Source organism: Rattus norvegicus, chromosome 15 (assembly GCF_021556685.1).
Source record: "Rattus norvegicus strain SHRSP/BbbUtx chromosome 15, alternate assembly SHRSP_T2T, whole genome shotgun sequence".
Lineage (NCBI taxonomy): Eukaryota > Metazoa > Chordata > Mammalia > Rodentia > Muridae > Rattus > Rattus norvegicus.
The window spans coordinates 34,769,983-34,795,081 of record NC_141548.1 but is presented as its reverse complement, the minus strand read 5'-3'; the positions used below and the strand labels follow the sequence as shown (position 1 = coordinate 34,795,081).

The following is a 25,099-nucleotide window of genomic DNA, read 5'->3' as shown; positions in this document are numbered from 1 at the left end:
ATAACTAATAATGTGAGTCTTTGAAAATGCTTCCACTTCTCTTTGGCTACAAGTACTTGTCTTTCAGGTATACTCGGTCTATTTGTACAAATAAACATATTATTAGGCCAATAAAAAAAGGAAATGCAATCATAATACTCTGACTTTTTTTCTGGGACTAAATGAACAAGGTCATTTTTTCCTGAGTCAGCTTCCTTGGAAGACTAGAATTATCTGATCCTAGCCTTATATATCGGCATTCTGAGGACACACACATCAATTCAGAGCACAAGAAAACTGTTCAAATCTGCACTATGAGAAAGTGAAAAGTACAGAAGTACAAACCTCAGTCAATTTACCACAGATTGTGCATCTTGATTTATTTAGAGCTCCTTTAGCAGGACTCTGCTTGTCCTCATAGAGAGACAAACAAGATGTACTACAAAATTCTTGGAAGGACTCACTCGAGTCCACTTGAGCAACAATGGTTCCTTTCATTGTAGTTATATCTCTGAAAAACAAGAGGTACAACTTAAAGTTCCATTTCTTAAGAACCCAAAAGTAAAGGCTAGAACTGATAGTTTAACCACAGATTGAATTATGGAAACCAAATACCATTTTTAGATCCAGAAAATCACTTTTAGTATAAAATATAAATTCTTAGGAACAAAAAGACTAAAAGTCAAAATATTTGATCCTGTCACTCATAATTTATCTTCAAATACACTAACAAGGCTTTTGGCTATTGGAAACATTAAAGTAAAATTTCTATAATAACATGGAATAAAAGACTAATTATTTAAATTGACAATGCCTGTTCAATTCCCCTCCTTGGTTGATTAATAGGTACACATGAGATGACTAGATCATGGAATTTAACATCAAGAGAAACTACATAAAATAATCTACTTAGATGCACCACTTGCCAGGCATGGTGGCTCATACCTATAATCTGAATACTTAGAAGGTAGAGGTTTAAAAAGACATTGAGGGCTGGAGAGATGGCTCAGCGGTTAAGAGCACCCGACTGCTCTTCCAGAGGTCATGAGTTCAATTCCCAGCAACCACATGGTGGCTCACAACCATCTGTAAAGAGATTTGATGCCCCCTTCTGGTGTATCTGAAGACAGCTACAGTGTACTTATATATATAATAAATAAAATAATCTTTAAAAAAAAAAAAAAAAAGACATTGAAATCTATTATCAAAAAAATTGTTTTACTTTTCCAGTAATCTAATACTTAGAGGATCGTAGAGTTCAAGATTTCAGTGTACAGCCAATCTAAATTGCATGAGATCATGTTTGGACATGAATGAATGAATGAATGAATGAATGAATGAATGAATGAATGAATGAGTGAGTGAGTGAATGAGCAAACAAATAAATAGAAGGGAGGGGATGAACCTGTAATCCCAGGACTTGGGAGAGGTAGTGGGACTGCCACAAGTTTGCAGCCAGAATGACTTACATAAAGTTCTAAGATAGCCTGGACTACATAACAAGGTGACTCTCAAAGAACCAACCCCCCCCCAAAAAAAATCTAAATAATAATAGTATTGACACTTCTTTGAAATAACTACATTTCTAAACTCTCTATTACAGTATTTAAGGTACTGTAAAACAATCTAAACACTATAGAACAACTGTTTCTGTGCTTAGATTTACTACAAAAATGAAGCACTAAGTCCTTCCCAGGGGTCTATTGGCTAAAATCAGCTGCAGACTTGGGCTGCTCCAAGAAAGTAGAAAATTCATCTCATTTAACCCTATATATCATCTGTATTTGTTTGTAATCAGTGAGAACAGTTCCAAACAAGGGCAGAAACTGTATTCCCAAGTCATGAAGCTATAAGCCTTTGATAATATTCAAAACAAAAAACCCAAAGCTTTATCCACTGAAAACCACATTCCAAAGGTACTGTAAAACGTGGCTTATTACAATAGAAAATGTGCCATATATACATTCTGTATTATAAACATAAAGACATAACTGTCTAACACTAAGCTATATTCTTATGTTTAATAGTGAATTTAGTAGTAGAGCGTCTCTGAGGGGAGGCTCTAGACTAGCCTGGTGCTATAAAAACAAAAAATATAAAACTGTAAATAATCACATTTTTTCAAATTTAATGAATCCATTGGAGATGACAGTCAAAATAATTACAAGGACCTAGACACGCCTACAAATAGGAAGCCCTATCCATAAGCCACTTAAACGTGGACTTCAAAGATTCAAAGCAGCTTACCGATTTTTAGAACATAAATTCATCACCAAAAAAAAATCTCTAAAAACTTTTATGATCAATATTCGATGACATGGAATTGTGTGAAAGATGAATCTTACTTTTTACACATAACACAGAGTTTCTTTGGAGCAGGTTTATGAGAGAAAGAAGAAAGGCAGGTGGTTGAACAAAAGAGGTGAGCTGATCCTTTTCGTTGATAAGCTGTCTGCCCCTTCTGTAGAGGTTTTTTGCAGTTTGCACAAGTGACTTTAACTGGTTTAGTGGGTTGTTGGTTTGAGGGCTGGAAATTCTGTTTAGGAAGTGAGGCCACTGGTGATAAAGAATCCACTCCTTGTTGTTTCTGGTTACGAGGAAATGATGCTGACTGGGAGATCCAAGAATCTTAAAAATAAAATATATAGAGAAGAATAATCAAATAGGTATTTAAAGACATTGAAATCTATTATCAAAGAAATAGTTTTACTTTCCCAGTTTGCCCAAGTTTATGATACTAACTATCATAAACACATGATAGTTCATGCCTATAACCCCAACACCTGGACAACTCAAACAGGAGGTTGCCATGAATTTAAGAGCATCCTGAGCTCTGAAGTAAGAGACCTGTCTCAGATGTTGATGAAGCAGCAAATTTGCTGAGAGGAACTGTTTGCAAGTAAGACTGTCTGCTTTCTATAAACAATATATGTAGTCTTAAAACGAGCAAGAGAGTATATAATATATGCTATGATATATGATTAGCTTGATTTAGCCATTCTACAATATATACATATTTTTTTAATGTATATGAGTATACTAATGCTGTCTTCAGACACACCAGAAGAGGGCATTAGATCCCATTGCAGATGGTTGTGAGCCACCATGTGGTTGGTGGGAATTGAACTCAAGACCTCTGGAAGAGCAGTCAGTGCTCTTAACTGCTGAGCCATCTCTCCAGCCCTATATACATATTTCTAATCAACATGTTCTCCGAGATAAAAGCATATTATTTTTGTTTGTCAGTTAAAAAAAGAATGGAGCTGGAAGATGGCTCAGCCATTAACTATTTGGCTGCACAAGCATAAGGAAGGATTTGAGTTCAATCCCCAGAACTCACATTTTTTTTTTTTTTGGTTTGTTTTGTTTTCTTTTAAAAGCAAGCCAAGTATGGTACACACACTCATAACACCAGAACTGAGGAGGCAGAGATAGACCCCCAGGGCTACTTAGTGAGCTCTAGGCAAATGAGAAAACCTTGTCTCAAAGATTAAGATAGACAATGCTTGAGGAACAATAATCAAGATTAACCTCTGGCCCTCACAGCAATGCACATGTACCTTAGAAAAACACCCATGCACATACAGCAAACAAGGAAAAACACATTTAAAGTAATAGTTTGTATTCTACTACTTCTAAGATTGGTATGCTACTATTAAAAAAATGTGGCCGGTTGTGGTGGCGCACGCCGGTAGGATTTGCTGAAGGAGGCAGAGGCAGGAGGATCACGAGTTCGAGGCCAGCCTGGGCTACACATTTTGGGGGTTGGGGATTTGGCTCAGTGGTAGAGTGCTTGCCTAGGAGGCGCAAGGTCCTGGGTTCAGTCCCCAGCCCCGAAAAAAATAAAAAAATAAAATGTGTTTCACGCTTCTCTAAACTACAAATGGCATAGAATATTAACTGTGCTAATACTGTAAAACAAAGCTCAGTGACTAGCACTCAGGATGCACTAAAAATGTCATCAGTTATGAGACAGGAAGTGTAGATGTATTTACAATGAACAAACATATCAGCATATAGAATATGGCCCCAGGCATGGTGGCACACACCTTTAGTCCCAGAATTTAGGAAGCAGAGGTAAGCAGATTATCTGTGAGTCTGAGGCCAGCCTGGTCTACAACATCAGTCCAGAACAGCCAGAACTTGTTACACAGAGAAACCGAAAAAAAAAAAAAAATGAAGTAAAATATAAGAACCTTGAACAAATGACATTTTTGAAAAGACATAAATCTATTTCCAAACATCTTTTTAATTTTTTTTCTATTTTATCTATTGTTTGATTCTGCATATGCACATGCCATAGGCCAAAAAAAATGTCTTTTTCAGAATAGTTTTTCAGGGGAGGTGAGAGGGAAGGACTAGGAAGAAAGGAGAAAGGGAGGTTTCAATTGGTATGCATAAATTAATAATTAATAAATTAAAAATAAAAGCCTCCAGTGTGAGGTAGTGGTGGCACCGCCTTTAATCCCAGCAGAGGGGAAAGAGAAACAGATGGATGGATCTCTTGAGTTCAAGCCCAGCATGGTACAGAGTGAGTTTTAGGACAGCCAGGGCTACCTACACTAGAAACCAGGTCTCAAAAGAAAAAAAATTAGCTTAATTCCTGAGGAATAGTATATGGCTTTCTTTACATATCATCTTAAAAACATCTCTTAAAAACATCTCTTACATTTCCCCTACTTCCAGGTTTTCACTTCCCCCAATATTTAAAAACATTTTAGGGATAGGCAGGAATGGTAATTAATCATTTATCTAAACCCTCACTTTTATATAAAAAGATAACGAAATAAGTTATATTTTTCCAAATAACACGAGTAGAAGAACTGATATAAATAGCAGAATTATAACTTTCTTCTTTGAGTCAGAGTAGCCTCAAATTTTCTATGTAACTCACTCTAAATTACTGATCACTCCTGGGTTTAGTTCCCAAATGCTAGGATTACAGATTAGAACCACAATGCCTAGTAAGTTTTCTAACTCTTAATCTATTCTCTATTACAAATGAAAATAGTCCAAAAATGTAAGAGGCTAATTAAAAACTTTATCAGTCTGACTGCATTTTAGGTTTTGAAAGAGGGGGTTGGTTTTTTGTTCTTTTGTTTTCTTTTTTTAACAACTTGCAGAAGTCAGCTCTCTCGTTCTGGGAGACAGACAGCTCTCCTCTTCCACCACACCAGGTATGAACCTCAAGTGACATGGGCATTTATTCATTGAGGTATTTTGCCAGCCTCTATTTTTCTTAAGTGAATTTTTACATTCTTTTATATAACAAATAAGCAGTATAGGAGTAATACATATTTTTACGACCCATCTATTTTCCTAAAGAAATAAAAATAAGACAAATGCATATATTAAAAATAATTACATTTAAAAACTAGAATTAAACTAAGAATCAAGAACTTTGATACACATAAACTTGACATAGACAAACTTTAAAAATTCCTGTAGAGGCTGGGAAGATAGCTCAGCAGTCAAGAATAACTGCTTTCTAGAACTGAAGTTTAGTACCCAACACCCATGTCAGACAGCTCATACCTAGCCATACCTTCAGCTGTGAAGGATCTGATGCCCCCTCTTATCCTCTCCAGGCATTTACACATATACATGCACGTAACAGACAGGCACGTAAGGCATAACTAAGAATAAATCTTTTAGAAAGGAAAACCTGTTAGGTATTTAAAGGAATGGTATAGAGACTTCAGAACAGTATCTCCACCATGCTCTCAGAACTATAGAAACTATCAATTATTTTTTAGACAGGTCTCACTATGTAGGCCTAGCTGAAGTGATTGATTCCTCTTAATGGTGACAATGCCATTTGCTTTTTCATATCAATACTGTTGACATACTTATAATGATTAGAAAAACAGCTATTCTAAAACTAACATTGAGGACAAACTAACTCTGACTACATTTATATAAACTAAAAAAAGCTACAATGAAAAACATACTAATATTTACCTGGTGGCAATATAAATTTTTAAAAATGGTCTGGAAAACATATAGCAATATATGTCATAAATCAAAAATTCTCAACCTGGGTATATGGCTCAGCAGAGTCTGTGTAACGAGCTGATCCGGAACACTGCAAAGACCTAAGCACGAGGAAGTGAGATGGCTCAGCAGGTAAAGGCACTTGTCAACAAGCCCCAGGACCTACAAGACGGAGATACTGACTCCTATAAGGTTTGGCTGTGCCCAGGCTAGCTTTACATAAGCTGGACACAGCCTAGCAAACAGGAGAGTGAGTCAGTAAGCAACACACTGTAAGGTCTCTGCAGCAGCTGCTGCCTCCACACTCTAGGCTGGCTTTCTGTCCTTCCATTCAGTATGAAGGCCTGTGGTCAGGACATGTTGGCTGAAATAAACCTTTCCTCCCACTTCCTGCTTTTGGTCTTGGTGTTTTATCACAGCAATATAAAAGTAACCAAGACAGCATGACTGTAAATACACATACATAAAAGAGAGAAGAAAATTTTTATTTATATTTAAGGCTTTTCCTAAATATATGTCATGGAGGAGAAAAGTATTTAATTAAAAAAAAAAAAAAAACAACTGGACATGGTGGTGGCACATGCCTGTGATCCACTCAGAAGGTAAAAGCAAAAAACGATTGGTAATTCAAGGTCATCTTTAGTTCCATACTGAACTGGGCTACATAAAACTCTGTCTCAAAAAAATAAATAAATAACAAAGATCTGGGTAAGCACTCTACATGGAAAAATAAGAACCAGAGTTTCATCACCTAGAACACACATTAAAAAATAAACCAAAAACCTAACAGGTACAGTGAACCCAACAGATACAGTGAATTCCAGTAAAGAGGAGGCAGAAACAGGGAGGTCCCTAGTGCTTGCTGGCCAGCCAGTCAAGTCAAACCCATATGTTTCAGGTTCATTCAGAAACCCTGCCTAAAAATAAAGAAGTGGTTGAAGAACACAGCCAACAATGACCACTGGCCTAGACATGCATATGTAGACATTATGCTGATGGACTAAGTATGCACCCAAAAGGTTCATATGTGTGAATGCTTGGTCACAGGAAGTGGCACTATTTGAAAAGGATTAGAAAAATTAGTAAATGTGGCCCTGCTGGAGTAGGTATGGCCCTTGTTGGAGTAAGTGTGTCATTAGGGGTGGGCTTTGAGGTTTCAAAAGTCCAGTCTCTACTATGGATTAGGCAAAACACTCATAAAATAAAGCAAATCTAAATAATTTATCTTTAAAAACATAAAACTACATTATACAGAGCTATGTTTCAACTAGGCTAAATTAAGAGAAACAGAAACAGGACTTACTAAAGATAACTACCAACAACACTGATAGCAATTATCATCTTCCATTAATAAAAATAAGGGTATTGACCCTTATTCTCTTCTTAAATTATGTATTTATTTCTCTTTATATGCATTAGTGTTTTGCCTCCATTTATGTTTGTGTAAGGGTACCAGATAACCTAAAACTGGAGTTGCAGATAGCTATGAGCTGCCATGTAGGTGCTGGGAATTGAACCAGGGTCCTCTGGAAGAGCGGCCAGCACTCTTAACCACTGAGCCATTCCTCCAGCCCCTATCCTTCATTCTTAATTATGCATTTCCCAAATGTTCTCCACTAATCAGAGACTAATGTTGAAGTAAATAAACAAAAATAACAGGCTTATAGGTTGAGTAACCAGCTGCCATTTCCGACTCCTGTTAGATCCCCAGCACCTACTTGGAGGCTCTCACACAGACGTCTGTAATTCCAGTGCCAGGAGTTCTAGTCCCTCTTTGGCCTCCCCAAGCTCATGGTGCAGATATATACACAAAGGCGAATACTCATACACAGTCAGTGAGTAAAGTGGTTTTTAAACCTCATATATATCAAGGAACAGTGCATATCAACGACATTTTGGTGATCCCACATTAATTTTACACACTTTCTAGGTGCTAAAATTGCTAATGAGACTAAATAATGAAGTGGAGATAAACACATAGAAACTGAGGTAGAAGACATATCTTCATGCAGAGAAGAGGAACAGACACAGTGTTTGTGAAAAGGCCAGTTTTATTTGAGGAGAGACCTTTTATAGAGTCTCACTGTAGCCTAAGATGCCCTCAAATGTGCTATGTAGAGCAGAGGCTGGCTTTGAATTCCTCATCCTTCTGCCTTCATCTCTGAAAGGCTACAGGCATGTGCCATTACACCCAGCTAAGCAGAGAGCAAAGAAGCTTACAAAAAAAGGGAACTTCCAATAGTCAAAAAATATTCCAACATAGCCAGGCAGTGGTGACACCAGCCTTTAGTCCCAGCACTTAGGAGGCAGAGGCAGAGGCCAGGCTGGCAGATCTGAGTTTGAGGCCAGCCTGGTCTACAGAGTCAGTTCCAGGACAATCACGGATGTAGAGAAACCCTGTATCAGAAAAAATTTTAAAAGAAAAGGAAAATATACCAACTTTGATAAATAATAAAGTACTTATTAAAATCACTGGAAAATGTAAAATAAATAAAAAATAACACTAAATGAGCAATCAAAGCAAGGCATGCGTGTTGCTACATGCCTTTTAATCCCAGCACTTAGAGGCAAGTAGATCTCTGAGTCCAAGGTCACCCTGGTTTACACAGCAAGTTCCAGGCCAGTCAATGCTACCAAGTGAGGCCCTATCTCAAAGAACAAAGAAAATAGCAAGCAAACAAAGCACAAGGACCTCAAAGTCAATGAGTTGAATGTAGTAAACATGTACAGTTTTTATATGTCAATCATCCCTTAGAATAATCTAAAAATTAAAACTGTGTTTTGCTTTCTTCAAAAGATAGGAAATAGGGGTTGGGGATTTAGCTCAGCGGTAGAGCGCTTGCCTAGCAAGCGCAAGGCCCTGAGTTTGGTCCTCAGGCTGGGGTGGGGGGTAGGGTAGGAAATTAAAAAAAAAAAAAACCTTAGTCAATTCTTAATAAAAACATGAAAAACATGCAGAAAGAGAACAATATACAATGTTTTTAAGTATGTTATTAATCCTTTTGTTCTAATTTACATATTATATTAGCAAAAATCAACCTATAAAAATATGCTAAGTTTATGCAGAATTTTTAATTCATTAAATAAAATCGGACTAATATTCTACTTTACAATTATATATTTTACAATTCATTAACATTCCAAACTTTAATATTAACAAAATTAAAACAGTTTCTATATGAGGCCACTAAACAACACTTTTATTTCAATGAAAAGTATCTAACAAAACAGTAAATTCATCTTTATGAAGCAAAGTATCACTTCTTACCAGGATTATGATGAGGTGCAGACTCTCCATTCTGAAATACATCTCCTGCAACATTCATCCTACCAGGATTAAACGGTCCCACTCCAGTCTTGGTCTGTGATGTCAGAGAGGGGGTGTACGTCTGTATATTCACACCAAAGTTGCTGGACTGCAGTCCATTAGAGCTGTCTCCCAGGCTGGTGTTATGCAGTGAAGTTACATGAGTAATCATTAAGTTCATATCTCTCCCATCAGTACTTTCCAGCTGGCCGTCACTCACAGAGCTTACGCCTGTTTCTAAGGTTGTGACGTTAGCAATCTGAATTTCAGAGTCTGGTTCTGTGGTAATACCACTATTACTCATTCCTGCATTTACTTTACTTCTTGAAAACGTGGAACTAGAGAAATCCACATCATTCGTTCTGTTTTTAGTTTCAGAAGGTCTCCTTTCAATAAAATTTGAGGAATTCTTCTCCTGCCCTTGATTTGTTTCCATGTCCTCTTCATCATCAATAACAATTGTCTCACTTACACTGCCCTTTTGTGGAGCCAACTCTTTCGATGAAGGAAGAATTTTGGGATCATTTCCTTGTAGTTCTTCATTTTTTGAAGATGTAAATGTTATGGGTCTTTGATCAGCAACCAAAGGTGCAGAAGATGGAGGAGGTTGTACGGGTTCAATAAAAACAACATCATCATCATCTTCCACTGATGAATTCTGGAACTTACTAGATCTAGACACTAAAGGATTAGGTGGGCCACTAAATGAATTTCCTACGTTCGTGAGACTAGTTGCCATGGCTGTGCTTCCTAATAAAACGGGACTTTGATCAGTCAGTTCTAATGTTCCCACTGAACTTGTGTCCATGCCAAAGAACCTGTTCAGAGAAATGAAAGAATAAAAATAAGAGTGACTTTATTTTTAAAGATGAATTTATTTTCTGCTATAAGATGCCAGCAGGATCTTCTGTGGTCTCTAACATTTTGTAGTTTACATATCCATATAGCTACATGCAGGGTAACAAGGAACATAGCCAATTTTCAGTAGTCATGTGTACTACACTTCCACTACCACTTTCAAGAGATACACTATTTAATCCATAAAGTTTACTCAAAATGTAAATAGTTAACGGTCAACAGAAACTCCAAAACTGACATGATAATATGAAAGCAAGGGGCGAGGGACATCAGGTATCTTCCTTTCTATTTCTTTCCAGATAGAATCTTTACCTGGAACTCACTGACTCTTTGGTCCATGAACATTCAGAAATCTTTTACTAGCTTTTCACAGCCACCCAATCTACAATGGTTGGCAAGTCCTAGGGCTTCCAAAGGAAGCTTAGTACTACTGATGCCTTGATCTGATCCCAGGGCAGATTTTTCTTTACCTTACTTTTTTTTAATTAACGTTTATTTTTATTTATGGGTATGTATACTGAATGTATGCCACACATGTGCAGTTACGCAGAGGCTAAAAGAAGGCATCAGATACCCTGGAGCTGACAGGAGTAACAGGCAGTTGTAAGCTGTTCAGCATGAGCGCAAGGAACAAACTCAAGTCCTCTGCAAACTCAAGTCCTCTGAAGAAGGAAGCAGTCTTAACCACTGAGTCTCTCTCGGATACTTTTCACCTCAATGTTAAATCTCTCACTTAACTAACAGTGCTCACCACTCTGTCAGACTGACTGGTTAACAAGTACTAAAGATCCTGCTGTGTCTACCTTTCCCTTGCTAGGATGACATGCACACACAGTTTCCTCTGTAGGTGCTCAAATCCAGGTCCTCACACCTGCACGCGCTCGCTCGCAGCAGGCATTTCCTCACCTGAGCCATCACTCACCCCTGGTTATATGAATCGTAAAGGCCTGGCTTAAAGTCATAGAGGACAAAGAGCGAATAGGATGGAGGACATAAATGTAATGAGCACTTAAACTAATGGGTGACAGGGGTAGAGAATGTGCTCACCGTTTATCATTTTCCTAAGTTTTATATCACATGATTTTCATTTTTTAAGCTGAATTTATTGGTAGATTGGAGAAATCCTTGGCTTTTATGTCTCAGATAGGGCCTTGCAGTTTGAGGTTACCCTGGTCTGTAAGGCTAGTTCCATTATGGCTAAGGCGACACAGATAACCTCTGTCTCCAAAACACAATCAACCAATAATATGAGAAAGAGGTAAGAACAGAAAAATGTGTAATTGATGGTCAGAAACTTTATTCCAAAACACAGTTTAAAAGTATGAATTAAATAACATTAACTGGTGGGGAAATCAAAAGGTTTACAGTGAGAGCTGACTGTAGTAAGAGTGTTCAGCAGTGCCAATAGCTTTACAGTGGAAATACATCGACTATTCATTCACAGGTAAACTTGAACGTTCCCACTAACTGAGCATTCATAAGTCATCCCCTGACTTTGTGAATGGAAGATCTTCATTCTAAATGTTATTCTACCTCTTTTGTGTCAGAATAAGCAAAGTTATATACCAGGAGACTTCAGCTTGTGACTCTTGTCTATTTTCCCATCAGCTTAAATTTCTTGTTAAGGACAATTCAGGTTTAAAAGATATACGAATGTTTTATTCCTTTATGAACCATAGCAGGAGATGACTTAATTATAGGCAACTTACTACCACTCATATTTGACTAACAATTGTCTATAACTTGCTTAGCTTTATGAAATTCAAGTTTAAGTCCAGCATTAGCGTCACAGAAACCTTGTCTCAAAATAAAAGCAAATTATCATTATCTTCTCACTTATAAGCCTAACAGAGTGAAAGCCTGTCTCAAATTTAAAAAAAGAAGAAATAAAGAACATTTAGAATGTGTTTACCTAAAAATTTTATAAGTTCCATAAAGGAATCATAGGAGGCTAAGATAAATTTTCTATAACAAGAGTACCGGCTAATCTGTTTGTTGTATTTACTATAGTTCTCAATTAATATAATCAATTTAAAATTAGTAATTTCTAATAGAAAAATGAGTCACAAAATATTAATATATCAACAAAATATCAAATATAATAAAATATATTTAAACAATCATTAAAGAATGACAAGAATAATCTTTTATTATCACAGCACTATTCTAGAAATAATATCCATCAAAACAAGGATCAGAGAGAGATGTATGAGTGCTTGTTTAGCATTCAGGAAACCCAGGCTCTATCTTCAGCACCACAAAAACCAGGTCCACTATCACATGTCTGTGGTCCAAGCACTGCAGAGCAGAGGTAGGGCTCCAAGGGCATCTTGGCTATGCAATGGATTTGAGGCCAGACTGGAGTACATGAACAAACAAGAATGAACAAATGAAGAAAAGAAAAATCCTCTCAAATCAATAAGAACAAAGAAAAAGGAAGCACATAAGCCTAAATTCATAAGGGAAGGAAATAATTAAAAAAAAAAGTACTGCAAAAATAAATAAAAATTAAAATACAAAAAAAAAAGCAAAGGTTGACTCTTTAGAAAGGGAAGTAAACCATACTTAAAAAGTACTATCTAGGGGTTGGGGATTTAGCTCCGTGGTAGAGCACTTGCCTAGCAAGCGCAAGGCCCTGGGTTCGGTCCCCAGCTCCGAAAAAAAAGGAAAAAAAAAAGTACTTATCTATTTAAGAGAGGGGAAAAGCATCAAATTACTAAGATGGGAAATAAAAATGGGTGTTACTACTAACTTTACAGAAATAGAATTTTTAAAGAATAACTCAAGCAATTCATCATATGCCAAACTGGATAACAAAAATAAAATGAAAAAAAATCCTTAAACTTCACACAAAGGAAGACTATGAAATCTGAGCAGACCTAAAAAGAGGCAAAGTTGATTAAGTCAGTAATCAGAAATAGCTCAGCAAAAAATAAATTGGAGACAGGGGAGGTAGAGAGATGGCTCAGCAGTTAAGAGCACCGATTGCTCTTCCAGAGGTCCTGAGTTCAATTCCCAGCAACCACATGGTGGCTCACAACCATCTGTAATGGGATCCAATGCCTTCTTCTGGTGTGTCTGAAGACAGCTACAGTGTACTCATATACATGAAATAAATAAACCTTTAAAAAAAAAAAAAAACAATGATGATGATGCTGATGCTGGTGCTGGTGGTGATGGTGATGATGTCAGTACGCACTTTCAATAACAAACAATGAAGGCAAAGTTAGTTTGTAGAAGAAAGCACCCATGTCAGAAAGTGATGTCTACTTGAGCGGCAGACAAATCAGAGAAACATTTGACAGACTAGGATACGCCCAACTCTCATGAGATAGAGAAAAGGGAAGCTCTTTTAGGAGCAGTACAGAGAAAGATGGAGGATAGTTATACAGAGACAAATTGCAGAAAGACAGAGAACAAGCTAGAATAAGAAGCCAGAAGATTAGGACATATTAACAAAGTTAGTATGAAGCTAAGCATAGAAATTCAGAAGCCAAGAGAAAGAAGCCAAATTGAATCAGTCAGCTTGGAAAAGAATTTAAACCCAAACAGCTGAATTGAACCAGCAAGCCAGAGTTCAGAAAAAGTTAGAAAAGGTGAGCTTATGCAGCAATAATTCTGGAAATTCTACGCCTAGATTAGATCACACAGAGGCTAGAAGCTTCCAAGACAACAGTTACTGCAGGAGAATAAAAGTTACTTTTACAGCCAGTCCTGTGCTTTCTTTCATATATGAAAACAAAAAAACAGAAAGATGACCTGAAGGGGGAAAAACTCAAAAAACTGGTCCTTCATTTATACCATATACAATATATAAATAAATCTCAAAAAGAAGCAAGATCTAAATAGAAGTCAACTAAAAACTCAGAGAAAATTCCATGCCTCTGGATTTGTCATTCTGGATGACACCAAACAGGTAAGAAAAAGATTCACAATATTTGTGCAAAGAATATTACCAAAGAAATAAAGACAATGCACAGAGAAAATACCTGCAAATCAACAATCAACAAGGACTGGTAGGAAAGTAGGTGTAGGAACGTCAACAACACCCAACACAATTTTCTAACATGAACAGTGCACTTAAATAAAACACTCTGCCAGAAGACACACAAATGACCCATAACCAAATCAAAAGATGGTCCATTATCAGTCATTGCGTAATGTATGGGAAACCAAGAAATCTCAACTCAATGGCCTGCTATCTGTAATCTCAGAGTGCTGGAGACAAAGTGAGAATTTCAGGTCAGCCTGAGCTACATTTTGTATGTCTCAAAGAAAAAAAAAAAAAATCCAAAGGAACCACCAAAATGGTACTTGCTCCTGCTTAGTGACAAGCCTGACCACCTGAAATTAGTCCCTGATTCTCCTAGTAGAAGGAGAGAATCATATCCATTACAAGTCAGCTGTCATTTCTTAGAAAAACTACCATTAAGTAAATGTGCAAGCTTTCTATTCTACACAGAGTATGTCCTGGAAAATATTCCATAATGCTTACCACATATTAAAATACATGTAACTTTTTTAATTACTGAAAAGAATAAAAACCACATCTCCTTAGCACTGTTGGAAATGTAAAATAATGTAGCTATTAAAAATTTTTTTTTACCAAAGAAAAAAGATATAGCTCAGCTAGTTAGGGTTCTCACATAGCTAAAACCTTGACTCTAATCCCACATTAACCTGGTGTGTAGTATCCCACACCTGTAGTTCACCCTTAGGCAGCATAAGTCACAGCTCAGAAGTTCCAATACTTCTGGAGGGAGAGAGGCAAGAGGATCTCAAGTTCAAGATCAGCCTGGTCTACAGAGCAAGTTTTAGGACCATCAGGGCTACACAGACATATCCTGTCTTGAGAGGAAAAAAAGGATGAAGGAATGAAGAATCTTCAATGACATTTTAAAAATTATATTATGATAGGTGTACACATGCATTCTGTGTTATGTATATGTGTACACCAAGCACACACATGGTACACATAGATACATGTAGGCAAAACATTGATACACATAAAATAAAAATAAACTTAAAAAATGTTAATAATAAGTATTTTTAAATGTCACAAATTTTTAAAGGAAAAAAATGAAAGACAAGTAACTATATGGGGGCAACAGAATGGCCAATTAGGGGGAAAAACATATATTAAAGTTTCTCCAATACTCCCACTAAAAAATTAGTACAGAAAATCTATAACCAACTGTAGAGGGCTTCCCCTAATACCAGCAAGATACCTTCTGATTCAGCTTATTCTGATGCCTTCTATCTAAAGACATCAGATCCATGGGTTGAGGACTCATGTATCTTCCAATTCAGATTGCAAGCCGCAGGGTTGTTTTACCATGTTTTTCATTAATCAACTCTAAACTGGGAGTCCTCAAGTTAGGTCCAAATTTTGCTAAAGCTATCCATAAAACTTAATTTGGGATTTACACTTAACAGTTTACTTTGTATAAATAGTATTTTAAAGACTAGAGAAAAGATCTGGAAAATAAGAAAGAACAAAAGAGCCCCATGCCCCTTCTAGGGTGCCATCCTCCAGGGCTCCCTAAAAGTTCATCTATCCAAAAGCTCCCTGAACCTTTTCTTTTAGCTTTTTATAAAAGAAGCCTGTGAACACTGATGATAAAGTTAACTGTTTCTCCCAACTCTCTTATACCCCGGTCTTTCAAATTACCAGTCCCTTGCCCTATCCATATTCTGAAACTACCAGGACTGCCAGCCATCAGAAAAACCTCGTTAGCACAGGTATCATCATTTGAGATTCATAAATGATTCAGGAGCAGTATGTCAGGAAATAGGGACCAAAAGTACTTTTCTGTTAAAAGTGAATCTGAACAGTTGAAAATAAGCATCAGTTATGAACACTGGGCTGCTCTTCCACAGGATCTAGATTCTATTACCAGCACCCACAAGGGTAATACACACATCTGTAACTCTCCACTCTCAGAGAATCAGACACCCTCTTCTGGCCAGACACAAAGTTTACAAACAGGCAGACAAAATAACCATACATATAAAATAATAAAACAGTAATTTTTTAAAAAAAAATTACTTAAAAAAAAAAGCTACCAAGAAGAAAAGAACTACTTGTATTAAGTAAATACAAATTTAGATTCTAAAGAACACCTATTTTATTATACTGACAAAGATAAAAAGGCTTAATTAATACTTTTACATTATACTATGTATGGTCCTCTGAAAGAGTAGGAAAAGTCCTTAACCACTGAGTCATCTCTCCACCCATGATACTATCTTTTTGTTTTTAATTTATTTATTTGAACACATGACCTCACTATGTATTCTTGGCTAGCCTGAAACTCATGTACAGCAAGCTGGCATTGAATTCACTGAGAATTCACCGCCTCTGCCTTTGCGTTCTGGAATTAAACGTAAGCACCACCACATCCAGCTAATACCTCTTACAAAGATCTCACACTAAATTTAAGCAACCACCACCTACCCAAGAAACACTGAAAAGAAAAACTGCCTCAAAACCTATAAAGAACAATTGGGAAGACACCCAACACCAACCTTTGACATACACACACAACCAAATGTACATGTACATACATACGACACACACAATTATAGCCACAAAGAAAGGTTTGTTCTTAGCCAAGAGTAGAAGTTATTTCTTCTAATTTTTAATGGACTGTTAGGAACTTAAAATAGAAAAATTCTAGTCAGGCAAGCTAACAAGCTCCTGCAACCCCAGTACTTAGCAAGGAGGCTGAGGCCAATACGGACATAATGATACCCTGTATCCTAGTCAATCTCAGCTGCCAATGTGACATAGTCTAGAGTAATCTAAGGGAGAGTCAGGGTTGGAGATTTAGCTCAGTGGCAGAGCGCTTGCCTAGCAAGCGCAAGGTCCTGGGTTCGGTCCCCAGCTCCGAAAAAAAGAAAAAAAGAAAAAAAAAGAAAAAAAATCTAAGGGACAGTCGCAGCTGAGTAACTGTTCAAATCAATTTGGTCTGTGCCATGTCTTGTCTTGACTGAGGAATGATATGGGAGGGTCCAGCCCAGCATGGGCAGCAACACATCATCTCTGGTCCAGGTGAGCCTAGACTGTGTAAGAAAACTAGATGGCTGACAGTGGTACAGACGCCTGTAATCCTAGCACTCTGGAGGCAGAGGCAGGCAGACCTCTGTAAGTTCAAGGCATAGTGAATTCTATGAAAGTCAAAGCCAACACAAAGAAACCATCTTGAAAAACCAAGAGAAAAGAAAACTAGATAAACATGAGCGTGTGAGTAAGCCAGAGATTGACCAAGGGAAGAGTGTTCTTCTGTGGTTTCTGCTTCCAGTTTGTGCCCCGACTTCCCTCAACAATGGGATGTATCCTTCAAAGTATAAGCCAAACGAATCCTTTCTTCTTCAAAATTGCTCACAGCAACAATCAACAAAAAGGCAAAACAGAACTGAGTCGGGTATCAGGAGTGAGGCTGTAGCTACAGGGAACCTGACCATAAGCATTTCATGCTTTTGGACTATTTGGCTAGAGAATTGTGGAGAATTTTCAAACTTTGAGTTGGAGAATCATTGCAAACCACTGCTTAGTAAATGGGCTATAATGGAGCTTGGAAGGTAAAAATGCTAAAAATTGGCTTATCTGGTTTCTCAGAGGGAAGCAAAGACTCCCAACAGAATTGTTTGTGCTGCATTTTGAATTATCATTCTGTGGTTTCTGATCCAGTGAGGACTGAATAATCATTAGTGATGAATAAGAGGTCAGTATCACTAAGGCGAACTCTTCAAGGTGGTTATTTCTCCAGTGTAGACGCCACACGACGACACCAAGGCTTTATCATTCTACTGGTGAGCAAAACTAGGCAACTCATAAGAATCAGTCCACCTTGCACTGGTTCTGAAGGCATAAAGTTGCAGGACTGAGAGGTTCATAGAAAGTGGCTGAGGCCTGACACCATCTGGCAGAGTCAGAGTCAATAAAGGCCAGAAGCCATTGATGAGAGTGCAGTCGCACTTGCACTGAGGAACTAAGATGTGAGAATAGCAGGTGTGAAGCAGAGTTGGGCTGACCCTAAAAGACAAGTTGTATGTGCTGTGGACAGTGCAGCTAAAGGGGTGAGCTGCCAAGCCCTTTGGGGCCCAGAGGTTGACTGAGTCCAAGATGCCAGACACTGAGCTTCAGAACTTGGATTTATACTGCTCGGTTTTGGGTTTGCGTTGATCTGAGTATAAATATGCCCAGTTCTTCCCACTGAGAATAAGGATATTACTGGTTTTGAATTTTATAGAGGGGTTGGGGAATTAGCTCAGTGGTAGAGCGCTTGCCTAGTAAGCGCAAGGCCCTGGGTTCGGTCCCCAGCTCCGAAAAAAAAGAAAAAAAAAAAAAAAAAAAAAAAAAAGAATTTTATAGAGCCCACAGTTGAAAGACTTTGGAGTTTTAAAAAGATTAAACTTTTCAAGTATTAGCAATTTATAAAAACTGTGTTTTCAAAGTTGAACTACATTTTATTTTATGATTTTAACAAGATCTTAGAAACAAGGAAAGAGTTGAAATGCTATAGCTTCAAGTGATATGTTTGTGTGTCAAGTGGACAAGGAATGGAGTAGCCTAGTTATTTAGTTTCAGCTGTCAACGTGACACAGCATGGAGTCATCTAAGTATCAAATGAGGAGCTGCCCAGATCAGATTGTGCTGTACCATGTCTGTGAGGAATTGTCTTGACTCATGTTTGATGTGGGAAGGCCCATCCCACTCTAGGTAACACCATCACTGAGCAGGGAGGCCTAGGCTGTATAAAACTAGCTGAACAGGGCACAGCCTTTAACAGCACTTGGAACCAAAAGCAGAGGCAGGCAGGTCTCTGAGTTTGAGTGCAGCCTGGTCTAATGTCTGAAGTCCCAAGAAATTCTGGGGGGCGGGGAGGGGAAACGAGGAGAGAAGAAAAGAGGGAGGGAGAGGAGAAAAACAATCCAGCAAACAACATTCCTTCTTGGTTCCTGCTTGAGTTCCTGCCCTAATTTCCCTCCATGGTAAACTGTGACCTAGAAGTGTAAAACAAGGGGTTGGGGATTTAGCTCAGTGGTAGAGCGCTTGCCTAGCAAGCACAAGGCCCTGGGTTCGGTCCCCAGCTCCAAAAAAAGAAGAAAAAAAAAAAAAAAAGAATTGTAGAACAAATAAATCCTTTCCTCCTCTAAGTTGTTTTTTTTTTTTTTTTTTTTTTTTTTTTTGGTTCTTTTTTTTTTTTTTTTTTCGGAGCTGGGGACCGAACCCAGGGCCTTGCGCTTCCTAGGTAAGCACTCTACCACTGAGCTAAATCCCCAGCCCCGTCTAAGTTGTTTTTTTGATCTGTGTTTTATCACAGCAAGAAAGATAGAACACTAATAAATAATAGATAATTTAATTTAATTTAATAATAGATAATTTAACACTAATAAAAGATAGAACACTAATAAAAATAATAAAATAAAATAACAAACAAAACCACAAATCACACCGTGTGATAAAGTATTTGTGGTACCTAATCACTTTTCTAATGCTAAAATGGACTTTTAATGGTGAACAAAAATTTTATTCTGCAGTTTTAAAAATGCTAAGTATTTTAACTTCATTTTTTTAACCTGATATGCTTCTTTAAACGATTTCTTTACTTTTATGTGCACTGGTGTTTTGCCTACATATGTCTGTGTGACGATGCCAGGTCCTCTAGAAGCAGAGTTACAGACGGCTGTGAGCTACCATTTGTGTGCTGGAAATTGAACTCTGGAAAAATGGTCAGTGTTCTTAATCACTGAGCCCCTAAACTGATATGCTTTTAAACAAAATAAAAGGTGTGTTTTATTCACCCTTTAAGATGATCAACTGTCTTTTTATTATGAATTTAGCACGGGCACCAATGAAGATGCACTTGCTATTTCTATGTTTAAAAAACAGAAGTTAAGATGTCAATTATTTCAAAACTAAAATATCCAACCAGATACAACAAACTGTCTAGATTGTATTACAAAAGAATACACTGTAGTTGCCGCTCTGAACTTTACACTTCAGACTTACGCATTTATCCAACAACAATTTTTTCTCACTGGCAACTTTATGAATTACATGTATTAGGATCTGCACAGCTTTTGGATTTGAGTATGTTCAAATCTAAAATCCTTGTTCTATACAGTTAGTAAAAGAAGAAAATAAATCAAGTAAAATTCAAATAAAAATGCACTAAGCATGGAGTCCAGGTAATCTATTTCCTAGTGAGGGCTGTTCCAGATGACAGTCTGCCTTTGTGTGTCTCTCTCTTAAGGTATCAAGATACCACTGTGGTGGACCACACATACAATCCCAGCAGGATAAGGAATTATAAGTTTGGGAGCCAGGCGGGAGGGGGAAAAAAAAGAAATTATAAGTTTGAACTTTCATTACAGTCCCTAAAGACACACAGAAGTGAATATTCTTAAGATTTCTTATAATAGGTGACATTTAACATAATAAACTATGTGTTAATGTTATCACTGAAATAGAAATCAAAGCATAAGAGACAAAATTAAAATTATACCACATCTTTTGACAACAGTTATAGTATTTCAGACATTTTTTCCTGTCATAGTAATACCAGAGCATGTTATAAGAGCCAAAGATTTATTTTGTCACAATAACACTGCTTGTATACTTCTGTATCTCAAACAAGCAAAACAATAAGTCTACAAAATAAATCCAATTATGCAAATCTACAGTCCGCAAGCTCATATCCATGCAAGCTGTTAGTGTTCTTGTGTCAGTTTCTGTGGCCCACCAAAGTAACAAAGAACAGACACAGCCAGACCATGTCCAGTGGCACTAAGACTGAGGCAGAACTGCTGCAGATCTAGGCCAGGCTGGGCAACATTTACACACACGCGCACACACACACACACACACACACACACACACACACACACACACCCCAAGACTGTCTCAAAAAACAAACATATAAAAACCACAACTACAAAAAGAGGGGAGGAGGGCTAGAGAGACGGCTCAGTCTCTTAAAGGCTAGGTTCATAATCAAAAATATAAGAAAAAGGGGAGGAGAGAAGATAAGTAAATCATTCAGGACAACAAAAACATCCACGGGGTTGGGGATTTAGCTCAGTGGTAGAGCGCTTGCCTAGCAAGTGCAAGGCCCTGGGTTTGGTCCCCAGCTCCGAAAAAAAGAAAAAAAACAAAAAACAAAAAACAAAAAAAACAAAACATCCACACAAAAGGTCCTGAAATGTAGTACCTGAATGACTTAATTCCTAAAAGGACTGTACATTCATTAGCAGTTTATATTCAAGTTAGGCACAGACGTGGACACCTGCAATTCCAGTACTTGGAAGGCTGAAGCGGGTGGACCTCTCTGAATTTGGGGCCAGCTTGGTCTACAAAGTGAGTTCCAGAACTATATGGCAAAAACCTCATCTCAATAATAATAAAGTTACTTCAAATTTTCAGACTAATCTGAACATATGCTTCAAAAACATTATACTGATACAAACAGCCTCTATTGGTGTTGAAATAAGGTAGTAAAAAATCTAAACGAAGCAGGTCATGGTGGCACATGCCATAACACCACTAACTAGAAAAAAGGCAAAAATAACCCAAAAACATCATGTGCTATACAGTGAACTCAAGGCCAACCTGGACCATAATCTCAGTCTAAATTAAATGAATGAATGAATGAATGAATGAATGAATATCAATTGTTAACTACGGTCATTCCCCGACCCCTCAGAGTTCCTCAATGTAGCCCAAGCTATCCTGGAACTCACTCTATAGACCAGGCTACCCTCAAACTCACAGATCTGCCTCTGCCCTCTGAGTGCTGGGATTAAAGGTGTGCATCACCACCACCCAGCGTTCTCTGTTTTTTAAAAAGAAAGAACTGGGTAGGATTCAAGCACTTTGTATGTTTCTAGTCCCAAGCAGGAAAAGGTTACTTTGACTTGGTTTGAAATGTGAGATCAATGACTTGAGAATCCTAAAGTTCAGTACAGCTGCTGATGCTGACCTCTGTCATCACACGGCTTATATTCAGAATCTGCTTTATAAAAACTTCCCAGTATCCTTCTATACCTATTTCAAAATTCAGAATAAAAACAGGATCCAGAAGAGAAAAATATTAGCTATACTACCAAGTGCTCCTATGGATTAAATTACTTAATTACAAGTTTAAAACGTTTAACATTGGGTTGGAGAGATGGCTCAGCAGTTAAAAAGCACATGTTCTTACGAGGTTGGGTTTCCAATACCCACACAGTGCCTCACAATATCCAATACCCTTTTCTGGCATCCTTGGCCACCAAGTACATGTATGTCACACATACATTCAATCAAGCAGGTAAAACAATCACATGCATTAAAATGCATCGGAAGAAACCATAAGCATCTATACTTATAGCACACCTTTGAAAGTATACAAATAACACGGGCTGTACTGGGCTCAAGAGTAATGTCTGGGTCTAGAAATGTAGCACAGTTGGTAAAGTGCTTGCTAGCATGCAGGAAGCTGGGTTTGATTCCCAGCACCACGTAAATCTAGCAAGAGGGTGCAAGTGTAATTCTAGTATTTAGGGAGTTGAGGGATCACAAGTTCAAAGTTCTAGGCTATGCAACAAAAGTTCAAGGACACCCTGGGATACATTAGACTCCATCTCAAAATTAAGTGACAGGGCTGGCAAGATGGCTGAGCTCGGTAGAGGCGCCTGCTACATGAGCCTAACCACCTCAGTTGGATCCACAGAACCCACTCAACGTTGAAGGGTGGAACTCACTCCAAAAGTTGTCCTGACCTACACACTGGTGCTGTGGCATGTACACCAACACAAACACATCATGCACTCACACATTACATAAATTTCTAGAAATTTATAAAAAGTGGGACTTAATAGAAGACTGGTCAACACCAGAGACGAAAGACTAAGTAGAAGGCCGCACAGGTCTGAGCAGCATCTACTTGGTGGGGTGAAACAGATGCAAAGAACAGATATTGTGTCCTTTCTTAACCAAAGACATGAAAAGATCTAGAAACACATCCACCTTAATGGTCAAATTCTGTCATTCAGATCAGACAGAAAAAGTTAAGCAGATCTCCCTGGTTGTTCAATACTCAAGGTCCATTAGCCATAGACAAGAAAAATGTCAAAAATGGTTACGTGCACTTCAAACCAAATAACATTAATTCCCACTCTGTAACTCTAGAGGGCACCAGAAATATGCCCTCCTTCCCGACACCCCTCCTCCCCCAGTAACGTGAGCAGCTGCAGAACCCGTCGTCTGGTTGCTGAGGTTGGTATTGCAGCAGCAGAAGCGATGTCTGCAGCGGTGGAAACAGCAGCGCCCACTCCCAGTTGCCTCCCCAGGCATCACTGGAGCTTCTCCCCGAGAACAACTGCCACCCAAGAGAAGGCTCCTCCCCTTAAGAACAACCAGGAGGGCCAAGTCCCATAGCTGAACCCCTATAACCCGACGATGTCCTCTGTAATAAGCAACAAATTAGAAGCAAAGGACTCACAATGGTGTTGTCCTCACTTTCTGCCAAAGATGCACCAGATAGGGTTGAACGAAATTTCTGGTCCTGGGATAAAAGAGAAAAAAAAGACAGAGAGAGAGAGAGAGAGAAATGGATGAACACCCAATCTAGTAGAAGCACCAAGCCTATTTCACCAGAAGGAGGCAGAGAAGGGACTAAGAGGTCAAGGAGGTTCGGCTCTTCTATTATTACCCCAAAGCCCACGCAAAACGGCCCACTCCTACCCAAGTGGAGTGAAATATTTTATTTGGGGCCAAAACCTATATATAAGTCACAATCTGCAGGGAAAGGGACCTGAGGGCATCAAGCCTGCTAGGGGGTAGGGAGGGGGAAGGGCAAACATTGCCCCGACGCCAGCAAGGGACTTGCACTCCCTAGCAAATCTTACCACCACCGTCATTCCAGTCAAACTCAGAACCAATTTACATGTAAGGAACAGTTTATGTCAACGATGGGCTAATATTGCTCATATTTGCCCCAAGCAGTTGCCCTGGGCCGGAGGTTTGCCCCCCCTGCAGTCCGAGACCGGCAGCGCTGCCTCCCCGTCCGCCATTAGAGACCCAGCCAAACAATACGTGAGGAGCAAGAACCGCGCAGCATAGCGCTGGGGAGGAGACCAGCGACGAAGGGGACTCGGCAAGACTCAAAAGGCACCCCTCGCCAACGAAAACTTGGGGTCTCGGTCCCGCACACAGGGTGGGAGTGCGGCCACCAAGCGGGAGGGCCAAAGGGCCCCTCCCCGGCCCGCCCGCCCGCAGCACAGAAAGGAAAACACCCCGCGACCTCCGGCCGCCGCCGCCCGCACCCGGAGGCCCCCACGACCCCCGCCCCGGCGGCCGCCTCACCCAGCCCGCCCGGCCGCACCCGCGCTCCCTCACCCCTCGGGCCGCACGCGAAGCCGCCCTGGACATGAGCGCGGCCCCCAGCGAACCCCGAGGCCCCGACGCAGCAGCGGCGACGCCGGCCGCCGCGGGCTGCTAAGCCGGGCTCCGTGGGAGGCTCCCGACGCTGCCCTCACCCATCTCCGCCTCCCCAGTCGCCCCCGCCTCCGCCTCCTCCTCCCGAGGCTGCGCTGCTCCCAGCCACCCCCACTCTCCGCGGCCCTCGACAGGAAAGACAGCGGGGAGAAGCCTCACCCGGTTCTGGCTGCAGCTCCGCGGAACGAACCTCCCCTCCCCCGGCCCACCCCCCTTCGGCGACACGCACAACTCCGCTCGGTCCAGTCCCGGCTTTAGCGATGGTGAGGAGGAGGCAGAGGAGGCGGCGGCGCGGCGGAGCCCCGGGAAGCCCCGCCCTCCGCACGCTCATTGGCTGCCGGCGAGGGCGGCCCGGAATGCCTCGGGCAGGTTCCATTGGCCCAGTCGGCCTTCTTTCAGGACTCTCCTCCGTGTGGTAGTCACTGAGGCTGTCCGTCAGTCGTGGGCCACGCCCTCCGGCCGGCTGGCCCTCCCCA

General features: G+C 39.5%; 1 protein-coding gene across 1 annotated transcript in view; it reads right to left on the bottom strand.

Annotated features, from left to right (window-relative positions):
• Window positions 1-24,869, bottom strand: part of Zmym2 (zinc finger MYM-type containing 2) — a 73,105-nt gene extending 48,236 nt beyond the window's left edge. Inside the window, exons 1-5 of the mRNA NM_001399496.1 lie at window positions 24,783-24,869; window positions 23,629-23,691; window positions 9,242-10,098; window positions 2,325-2,607; window positions 325-490 (exon numbers count right to left, since the gene is read on the bottom strand). Coding sequence (NP_001386425.1) covers window positions 325-490; window positions 2,325-2,607; window positions 9,242-10,088 — 1,296 coding nt within the window. The 5' untranslated portion in view covers window positions 10,089-10,098; window positions 23,629-23,691; window positions 24,783-24,869. The remainder of the gene's footprint in view (window positions 1-324; window positions 491-2,324; window positions 2,608-9,241; window positions 10,099-23,628; window positions 23,692-24,782) is intronic.
• Between the last annotated feature and the right edge of the window lie 230 nt (window positions 24,870-25,099).